Here is an 11,533-nt window from a genome sequence, read left to right on the forward strand (position 1 = left end):
CTCCTCTCATCCTCCCCTCTCCTGGTCTCAGACTGGCAGGGCTCTCATCATTAGGCCCAGGCGTCCTTCCTCACCACATGACCAGTCCAGGTTAAGAAAACTCAACATGGCTTCCATTGTCACTTCAGGATATTCATTGAAATTGTATTCAAAAGTGCCATTTGTTTTTAATGAAGATTTGATCAATTCATGAATTTAATTCACTTTCTGAATTGACTGATTTGAAATTAAATTGACACCTACCCTGCCACAGACACATGTACAGTACATCTCTAGCTATACTAAACCAGATTAGTACGTAAATTAGTACATATTCTGTTTTGTTGGTTAATCATTTCATTTCATATGTTTCAATGTGAACCATTACAGTATACTGTAGTTTGATTCATTCTTATATACAGATTTTTTTTTTTTTTTACTCTTAGAATATCTACTTTTAAAAATACAGCAGTGATATCAATTTAATATACAAATATATTCAGCATTTCTCATCATAATAAAAGTGATCATTTGTTCATTTAACAAATTATAAAGAAGTAGCTTTGATCTCAAAGAGAAGTTAAAAGAGAAGCCTGCACACCAGCAGCTTTTCTGGACCAGGGTTTAGGCTACAGCTCTCTATGCAGATAAGTAGAGCTAGAAACTATTGTCATGATAGTGTGTTGATAGCACAAGTAGTTATTTGATCATCAGTAAACCGTGTTTGAATCCAGGGAGATATTTTCCTAGCAGTACAGTAGATATGGTTTAGCTAACAGTGATAGTACAGTATATCACAAGCCACTGCTGTAGCTGTGTGAAGTTGTCTATGGGTTGTTGTTCATGCTCCAGGTAGAAATTACCATTATCCAGTGTTGTTGTTGTTGTCGTTTATCCTCTGGTGGCCACGTTCCCCTGATGGCGTGTCTCTCCCTCGAAGGCCATATTGTCATAGTGATGTGGTTGCCAGGCCTCGGTGGGGGGTCGAGGGGTCAGGGTGGGGGTCGGTGGATGTTTGTTGTTGAGAGGGACCTCATACAGCAGCTCTCCGCCTGATCCTCCAGACACTGTGACGATAGGGACATCTGGTGGTGGGATAGAGGAACTGCTGCTCTCCTCCTCCACTCCTAAGGCCTTCAGGATGTCAGCCTTACACATGGGGCAGGTCCTCTTGTCCAGCAGCCAGGGCTCGATACAAGCCTTGTGGAACAGATGACCACAGGTCAGAACGGTCACTACATCTCCTGGGCGGTACGACTCGATACACACGGCACAGGTGTGGCTGTCCGACTTTGTCTCCTCGTCCCCGCGCTTCAGCGTACGCACCTCCAGTCGACCAATCGCTTTCTTGGCCTCATTCCTCAACCGCCGATCGGCGTGACGGATCGCCCTGAGACTGTGCAGTCGGTGGGCGGAGACAAACCCGAAGTAGACAATGGAGGCGCCCGTCATGATGAAGAAGGCAATAGACAGGAAGTAGAGCCAATAGGTGTCCATCCAGGGCCCATGGGCTTTGCCCACCTCGATCACCATGGAGACGGCCAGACCGCCCCGCACTATGTTGGCGATCTCTACCCCCTGGAGGTTACCGATCATAATGGCCACGGTGCCAGGGGTGTTGCTGTGACTCATGTAATCTGAGCTGTTACCGGTCCCGTCCAGGTTATAGACCACTACGGCCGCTGCCCCCCTGGCCCACGCTGCCTTGATCTTCTCACTGAAGGTACAGTTTCCCCTCTTGACCAGAGCGATCCAGGGCCCCTGGGAGGTGGTGTTGTCGTTGGAGGGGTAGGGGTTCAGGCTGCACCCCTGGGGGTCTGAGGCAGGGAGGACCACCATCCCGGCAGCACTCTCTAGAGGGGAGGAACGCCCGTACCACCCACACTCACAGAACCTGGTCTCCGTCTGGTTAGTGCTGCTGTCATAGAAATGTATCCCCACGTACGCCGTCCATAATATCATCGCTGTCGTAGACTGGACCAGCAAGGACAGACAGACGAAGAACAGGACAAACATATCTGTCTGTTTAGCCATGGTGGCTCACTTCAACACTAGCACATGGACCAGTCTCTCTCTCTGTTAGGACTTCAGTCTTCTGTTTGTCTGCTGTTCAGTTCAGTTCCACAGTTGTTAGTTAGTTAGTTGTTGTTCTCACTGCGTTCGGCGTCTCTCTACCTGTCTGTTTCTGCCTCTGCCTCTCTCTCTCTCTCTCTACCTGTGTTTGTGACCTGTGTGTTGATAGTAATCAGATACCAGCCTGCTGTAACCCTGCCTCTCTCTGCGTCAGCCCTTCAGACTAATTATCTAAATGGACCTTGGACTGTTGGGTAGAGACCAGCTATACAGCCAGGCAGGAGGGCTTGTGGTCTACCTGGTACAGGTCTAAGGCCACAGGGTCCAGGTACCGGCTACGGTAAGGAACAGCACAGCACAGCACACAGCCATAAGGACATAAGCAAACAAAGAGATAAGAATGCCATAAAGGAGAATTCCAAAGGAACTGTGACAAAGGGCGGTTGTGAAACTGCTAGTTTTAGATGTGTCACGCTGCTGAGAGGATACGCCCACAGTTATAACAGAGGTTTTTATAACTAACTTTGGCACTTTATCTTCTTACTTCTAAGAACACATTATGTTGTTTCCATGAGTCACACAAACCAGGTGGCAATACACTGAGTACACTAAACCCGCTCTTTCCATGACAGACTGACCAGGTGAATCCAGGTGAAAGCTATGATCCCTTATTGATGTCACTTGTTAAATCCACTCCAATCTGTGTAGATAAAGGGGAGGAGACAGGTTAAAGAATGATTTTTAAGCCTTGAGACAATTCAGACATGGATTGTGTACATGTGCCATTCAGAGGGTGAATGGGCAAGACAAAACATTTAAGTGCCTTTGAACGGGGTATGGTAGTAGGTGCCAGGCGCACCGGTTTGTGTCAAGAACTGCAACGCTGCTGGGCTTTTCATGCTCAATAGTTTCCCGTGTGTATCAAGAATGGTCCACCACCAAAATGATATCCAGCCAACTTGACACAACTGTGGGAAGCATTGGAGTCAACATGGGCCAGCATCCCTATGGAACGCTTACGACACCTTGTAGAGTCCATGCCCCGACAATTGAGGCTGTTCTGAGGGCAACTCAATATTAGGAAGGTGTTCCTAATGTTTGGTACACTCAGCGTATATGGCCATGTTTGTTTCTGTTTTTTTCTCCCAGTGTCACACACACACACAAACACACACCAGGGCTCAATGGAAGTTTACCCTACTCCTTCTCAGAACCAAGATTTGTTTACACAACAGGCACACACATAGACTTGATGGCAGTTTTGAACACAGTTTCATTGAGTCACACAACAACGTCAGTGATAATGATAAATATGGTACAGTGCCTTGCAAAAGTATTCATCTCCCTTGACGTTTTTCCTACTTTGTTGCATTACAACCTATAATTTAAATGGATTTATATTTTGATTTTATGTAATGGACATACACAAAATAGACCAAATTGGTGAAGTGAAATGAAAAAAACGTGTTAAATCTTTTTCTAAAAACTAAATAACGTAAAAGTGGTGCGTGCATATGTATTCACCCCCTTTGCTATGAAGCCCCTAAATAAGATCTGGTGCAACCAATTACCTTCAGAAGTCACATAATTAGTTAAATAAAGTCCACCTGTGTGCAATCTAAGTGTCACATGATCTCAGTATATATACACCTGTTCTGAAAGGCCCCAGAGTCTGCAACACCACTAAGCAAGGGGCACCACCAAGAAGACCAAGGAGCTCTCCAAACAGGTCAGGGACAAAGTTGTGGAGAAGTACAGATCAGGGTTGGGTTATACAAAAATATCTGAAACGTTGAACATCCCACGGAGCACCATTAAATCCATTATTAAAAAATTGAAAGAATATGGCACCACAACAAACCTGCCAAGAGAGGGCTGCCCACCAAAACTCACTGACCAGGCAAGGAAGGCATTAATCAGAGAGGCAACAAAGAGACCAAAGATAACCCTGAAGGAGCTGCAAAGCTCCACAGCGGAGATTGGAGTATCTGTCCTTAGGACCACCTTAAGCCGTACACTCCACAGAGCTGGGCTTTACGGAAGAGTGGCCAGAAAAAAGCCATTGCTTAAAGAAAATAATAAGCAAACACATTTGGTGTTCACCAAAAGGCATGTGGGAAACTCCCTAAACATATGGAAGAAGGGACTCTGGTCAGATAAGACTAAGATTAAGCTTTTTGGCCATCAAGGAAAAACGCTATGTCTGGCGCAAACCCAACACCTCTTATCACCCCGAGAACACCATCCCCACAGTGAAGCATGGTGGTGGCAGCATCATGCTGTGGGGAGGTTTTTCATCGGCAGGGACTGGGAAACTGGTCAGAATTGAAGGAATGATGGGATGGCGCTAAATACAGGGAAATTCTTGAGGGAAACCTGTTTCAGTCTTCCAGAGATTTGAGACTGGGACAGAGGTTCACCTTCCAGCAGGAAAATGACCCTAAGCATACTGCTAAAGCAACACTCGAATGGTTTAAGGGGAAACATTTAAATGTCTTGGAATAGTCAAAGCCCAGACCTCAATCCAATTGAGAATATGTGGTATGACTTAAAGATTGCTGTACACCAGCGGAACCCATCCAACTTGAAGGAGCTGGAGCAGTTTTGCCTTGAAGAATGGGCAAAAGTCCCAGTGGCTAGATGTGCCAAGCTTATAGAGACATACCCCAAGAGACTTGCAGCTGTAATTGCTGCAAAAGGTGGCTCTACAAAGTATTGACTTTGGGGTGGTGAATAGTTATGCACGCTCAAGTTTTCTGTTTCTTTGTATTATATCTTGTTTGTTTCACAATAAAAATTATTTTGCATCTTCAAAGTGGTAGGCATGTTGTGTAAATCAAATGATACAAACCCTCAAAAAATCCATTTTAATTCCAGGTTGTAAGTTAACAAAATAGGAAAAATGCCAAGGGGGTGAATACTTTCGCAAGCCACTGTATGTTTTTTAAACAAGCTCAATGGGTGACATGTCTGGTGACCATGCAGGCCATGGAAGAACTGGGACATTTTCAGCTTCCAGGAATTGTGTACAGATCTTTGCGACATGGGGCTGCCCATTATCATGCTGAAACATGAGGTGATGGTGGCGGATGAACAGCACGACAATGGGCCTCAGGATCTCGTTACGGTATCTCTGTGCATTAGAATTGCCATCAATAAAATGCAATTGTGTTCGTTGTACGTATCTTATGTCTGCCCATACCATAAACCCACGGCCACCATGGGGCACTCTGTTCACAATGCTGACATCAGCAAACCGCTCGACCACACAATGCCATACACGCTGTCTGCCATCTGCCCGGTACAGTTGAAACCAGGGATTCACCGTGAAGAGTACACTTCTCCAGCTTGCCAGTGGCCATCGAAGGTGAGTATTTGCCCACTGAAGTCAGTTACGACGCCGAACTGCAATCAGGTCAAGACCCTGATGAGGACGACGAGCACGCAGATGAGCTTCCCTGAGATGGTTTCTGACAGTTTGTGCAGAAATTCTTTAGTTATGCAAACCCACAGTTTCATCAGCTGCCTGGGTGGCTAGTCTCAGACAATCCCGCAGGTGAAGAAGCCGGATGTGGAGGTCCTTGGCTGACGTGGTTACATTTGGTCTGCTGTTGTGAGGCCGGTTGGACGTACTGCCAAATTCTCTAAAATTACGTTGGAGGCGGCTTATGGTAGAGAAATTAACATCCAATTATCTGGCAGCAGCTCTGCTGGACATTCCTGCATTCAGCATTGCATACTCCCTCAAAACTGTCCCCAGCACAAGGTGCACCTGTGTAATGACCATGCTGTTTAATCAGCTTCTTGATATGCCACTGTCACGATCGTTGTAAGAGGCAGACCAAGGCGCAGCGTGATAGGCGTACATCTTTTAATGAGTACTTTACACAATAACAAAACGATACGTGAAGTCTAAAGGTTCACCAACACAAACCTATACAGAACAAGATCCCACAATTAACTAGTGCCAACAGGCTGCCTAAGTATGGTTCCCAATCAGAGACAACGAGAATCAGCTGCCTCTGATTGGGAACCACCCTGGCCAACATAGAAAACACGAACTAGAACAAAAACATAGAAACTACAACATAGACACTACACACCCTGGCTCAACTTTTAAGAGTCCCCAGAGCCAGGGCATGACAGCCACACCTATCAGGTGGATGAATTATCTTGGCAAAGGAGAAATGCTCACAAAATGTGAGATAAATAATATTGAATTGGACACTATGAAACACACACACACGCACACACACACACACAGGGGCATATAGGGGCATATAAGTGGAGTATCTGTCTGTAGGAGATTCACCTTTAGAGCTGAAAAGGTCTGAAGACCTGCCTGCATTCACAAGCACCCTCTGTCTCAGTCACTTTGCGTGTGTGTGTGTGTGTGTGTGTGTGTGTGTGTGTGTGTGTGTGTGTGGCTTTAAATCTACTGATCATCAAAAGAGGCTGGAGGGTTATACTCAGCACCCTACATCCATTAAGAGGCTGGATCTTTAGTCACATGACTTAGTAAAAACAACATTCCATTTAGATGTACTAAAAGCCCTGAAATAGATGATCAGCTCGTAGAGATGTCGATAGTGTCAAAATAAAACACTGTTCTGCATCTCTCTATCTATCTATCTATCATCCCTCCCTCCTTTCCTCCATCCCTCCCTCATTTCCTCCATCCCTCCCTCCTTTCCTCCATTCCTCTATCCTTCTATCCATCCTTGTTAGTCATACTGCCTCCTGTTGCCTCTAACTCTAATTAATGACATATTAGCTTAATTGCGGTGAGCTAAAGGGATGGAGAGAGAGAAGGAAGTTGGTGTGAAGAGAGGTTATGGTTTGGATAAGGTATCAGAAATGGATGTATCTCTGGTATGTTTCTGTGGTTATGCACGACCCTTCAGTAGGATCAGCTGATAAACTGAATCAATAAAATAAAATAATGTAATTCTACTGGATCAACTCTAGGCTACTACTGGCCAACTCTACTGCATTCAGATACCACATTCTATTTGAAGCAGATTAGTTTGCAGCATCATTTCCATCCAAGGACCTTCCTAAAACTATGTTACTTTGATGATCAACTTACATAGGCCTATAATTATGTTGCTATCATATTGCACAAAAATATACATCACAGAATAAACTATAACAACAGCTGTTTGAAATAATTATCTTCTTAAAACTGTATGGTCTGAGTTTGAATTGAGGCACAGTACAAGGGCCATTAGTCAACAGGTTTAACCAACTAATAGATATTATTCCACATGAACCAAGTCTGTCCTCTAGTGGTCTATGAGAGCTACAGTCCGTTGTATTACTGTGACAGGGGAGGCCTAGATCAGAAAATGGTTTATTTCTGAAACCATCACATGGGGGCGCCGTAACCCAATATGGCGATAGCCTACCACAGCCGTAGAACCATTGTATAGAACTGTTAGCAGTCTGCAACAGGTATGTATGCCTGCAGTAATTTTCCACCCATTTCTAATGTCATAATGTAGGCCTATGGACCCAGTACGGTCCTGCTTTAAATTATGTGCAGCTAATAAAGCCTTCATAAAGCCTTCATAAACACTATATAACTGTGTTATGAATCATCTATAACTGTATGTCATGCTTTATAAAGGGTTCATAAATGTGGCATAACTGTGTGACATAACCACCAATGTCAAATATGACATAAACCTGCTTTGTAAAAGGTGGCATAAGCACCGCTTAATAAAGGCCTTATAAATCATATTAAATTGAGGCTTCACAACGCATTTATAATGCTGTCATGCATCTTGGTAGAGCATTGCAACGGCAGGATATTGGGTTCGATTCCTGGGACCACCCATACGTAAAAATGTATTCACGCATGACTGTAAGTCGCTTTGGATAAAAGCATCTGCTAAATGTTATATATTATATTATATTTCACTAAAACATTTCTAGGATGGCCCAACCTCTTTCCCTCTTGGGTGCATAGTCAATATGATATAATATATAATAATATAATCAAAATTGGATCTGACCTCAACTTCCCCCAAAATGCTGTGCTGCAGGATGACACACACTCTAAAGTCCAATCATGCACAGCAAAAAAAACGTTTGTAGGGCCTTTTAAAATCTGTTTTTATCCTACTGTTATTTTCCCAAATTCCATTTTCTTTGTTTAGTTTTTCCCGGTTTCCCCAATTTCTTCTGGTTTATCCCATTTTTTTCACACTTTTTTATTAGAAACACAACAGAATTAGATTTTCTGTGTTCACAACAATGCTTAAACCACATCAGGGGATGACTATTGAGGTCTGGGAAAAAATCTAAGAAACTTAGATTTTTTAGTGTAGTTGCCCTTTAATTCAGTGGGCATCCCCTGCACTGTTGTTTAGTTAGCAGGTTTTCTGTAGTGCAGTAATCGCACATGATGTGATTCGGCCGCCAATGGAATGGGTGGAGTAAAAGGCCAGCAACACTCCGTATTATTCAGAGCCCCATGAAATGACACCATATAAACATTCTACAGACCCTACTGAATATTCCCATCAATCCCTTTACTGCGGCACCTATTTTATTTATTTTTAGTCATTTAGCAGACGCTCTTATCCAGAGCGACTTACATGAGCAATTAGGGTTAAGTGCCTTGCTCAAGGGCACATCGACAGATCTTTCACCTAGTCGGCTCAGGGATTAGAACCAGCAACCTTTCGGTTACTGGCACAACGCTCTTAACCACTAAGCTACCTGCCGCCCCACCTAGAATAGTTCTTGCTCTAAGCCACTATGTATTGGCTCAGAGCAAGTGATTCGCATTGGGGGCATTTATTTGACCTTGGAACATGTTTTTAGAGCCACATATAATACAAATGCCACTTAAATATGAACAAATATGAATCATTGTTAATGTTTAGACAGTTATTTGTTTTATATATCATGAATGGTTATTGACACTTTTCTACAATTACGTGGGTGACTTTTATTTTGAAGTTTTCCGAAATTCCGTGACCCGGAAGTACACACAGCACATATAAGCCTGGGATATCAACCATTCATGGTTGGCCTTAGTGGGAGTGACCATAGAATTCTATAGGAGTGACCTTACTGAGTAAAGTGTTTGTCATGGTCACCACTTAACACAGTCAAAAAGTCATAATTATGGCTAAACCCTGCCCATTTCCACAATTTATCTTCATAAAATTAGATTTTAAACCTAACCCTAACTAATGATGGCCTAATTTGATGCGTTGGTCCACCAGACCTTCCGCACATTTGGGCGGAAGTGTCTGGAAACGAGATTAGGTGTAATGTGACTAACATGACATCACTTTAGAGCGTATGTCACCCTTTATAAAGCACATGTTTATATCATATTCGACCACAGGCGGTTGGTGGCACCTTAATTGGGGAGAACGGGCTCGTGGTAATGGCTGGAGCGGAATAAGTGGAATGGTATCAAATACATCAAACACATGGTTTCCATGTGTTTGATGCCATTCCATTGACTCCGTTCCAGCCATTATTATGAGCCGTCCTCCCCACAGCAGCCTCCACTGTTTCGACATAGTGGGTTACGTCACCTTTGAAATTGGTGATTATGTCACACAGTTATGCCACATTTATGAACCCTTAATAAAGCATGACATATGGTTATAGAAGCTTTGTAACACATGTATGTAGTGCTTATAAAGGCATTGTAAAGGCTTTATGAAGCCTTTATAAGTTTAACATAATTTAAAGCGGGACCGAAAGGGCAGTGTCGATGGAAGTTTACCTTCTTCCTTCTCAGAACCCAAGATTTGTTTACACACACGCAGTGTTCAGCTATATTGTGGGCTAGACATTAGACAATGTAGTATGTGGCCAAGAAAATTACACAGAAACATTGCAAAGGCCTGTTGGTCAACATGTGAACTTACAAGTTATCCACAGAAAATTAACTTTTAAGAAGTTTACAACTACCAGCGGGAAGCTATTATATATTAGCCTATATCATAGGCCTATATAAATAGTTTTTAAAAAATGGGATGTTATAGTTCTGCCCACCAGTGGGTTAAAGCATGGCTACTTTGACTTGAGCAGAGCTCCCGCTTTATTCAGATAGGCAAATCTGTAAATTACATCAACACTGAAAATAAATGAAATGGCATATCCATCTTACCATTTTGACGCCACTTCTCTCTGGTGTGCGAGGCGTTCAATCTTTGATCTTGCTCACGATGCTCACACAGGCTTTGCATCACATGGAGCGAACGCGTGCACAGTTGATAAACAGAGCCAGTATCACTGCTAACTGCCACAGGGTCTCTAGAGAGTAGAGACCCCCCATCAATCAATTACATGTATTTATAAAGCCCTTTTTACATCAGCAGATGTCACAAAGTGCTTATACAGAAACCCAGCCTAAAACCCCAAAGAGCAAGCATTGCAGATGTAGAATGGTGGCTAGGAAAAACTTCCTAGAAAGGCAGGAACCTAGGAAGAAACCTAGAAGAACCAGGCTCTGAGGGGTGGCCAGTCCTCTTCTGGCTGTGCCAGTGGAGATTATAGGAGTACATGGCCATTTAGGCCAGATTGTTCTTCAAGATGTCCAGCAGGGTCAAATAATAATCACAGAAGGTGCAACAGGTCAGCACATCAGGAGTAAATGTTAGTTGCCTTTTCATAGCCAAGCATTCAGAGGTTGAGACAGCAAGTGCGGTAGAGAGAGGCATTATTTATGCCTAAAATAATGGCTTACTGTCTCATACTCACATTCTCTGTAGGTCTACTATACTTTTTTTTCACCGACCATTTGGATTTAGGCTACTCTACTCTCTAGGTAGCCCATATGGAAAAACAATATATTGACATATATATTTTAACATGTATTTAAGCCTTATATATACATATATTTAAATAGGCTATATGTACAAAAAATATATGTACGTATTACAAAATTGGCCGTTTTCATATAAAGTTCAGCACTAAATCACAATAGCATGCTGTGGTACACTTTGAAAAGTTTAAATGAATGACTCATGACTGTTAGAAATTGCGTAATTCAAATCTGGTATTAGAATAAGAGAAAACATAATCAAGAGATATTCAATCCAAGCTAAATTTATTATATGCAAAATGTATGTATGATAAGTATGATGGTTCGTATACGGGCTCACTGAAATACTACACAGGGCAGACAGAGAACTGATCCATTGTTACAGGTTCTTCTTCAAATACTCTGACAGAGGTAGTTCCCGTTCTCTGCTGGGCCTATCAGGGTAGAGACTGAGCGTGGTTTAGACTTACTCAGCCAATCGTTGGCGCACAGGCTGGTCCCAGCCCCTTGGCGCTCCACTGTTGCCAGTTGTCTAGTTGTTTTGCAACTTATCCAGAAAGTCAGCACTTTTGCAGTACACGTCCTTGAGTATGATGGTTTAACAAAGAGGCAGTGTGTATGTGTCTGTGAGAAATACAAGTTCTTATCTCATCCTACCCCCTAACGTTCCTCACATGAATCACA

At 43.1% G+C, this 11,533-nt stretch overlaps 1 protein-coding gene across 1 annotated transcript; it reads right to left on the reverse strand.

Annotated features, from left to right (window-relative positions):
* Positions 1-708: 708 nt before the first annotated feature.
* LOC311111763 (RING finger protein 148-like) lies at positions 709-2,167 on the reverse strand. The gene has a single exon (XM_084154586.1). The coding sequence runs from the start codon at positions 2,011-2,013 to the stop codon at positions 871-873; it is 1,143 nt and encodes a 380-aa protein (XP_084010712.1). The 5' UTR covers positions 2,014-2,167; the 3' UTR covers positions 709-870.
* Between the last annotated feature and the right edge of the window lie 9,366 nt (positions 2,168-11,533).

The sequence above is a fragment of the Coregonus lavaretus genome (assembly GCF_964263955.1).
Source record: "Coregonus lavaretus genome assembly, chromosome: 37".
Classification (NCBI taxonomy): Eukaryota; Metazoa; Chordata; class Actinopteri; order Salmoniformes; family Salmonidae; genus Coregonus; species Coregonus lavaretus.

Excerpts from the sequence above, each read along its gene's own strand:
- LOC311111763 (XM_084154586.1), bottom strand. The coding sequence starts at position 2,013 with ATGGCTAAACAGACAGATATGTTTGTCCTGTTCTTCGTCTGTCTGTCC.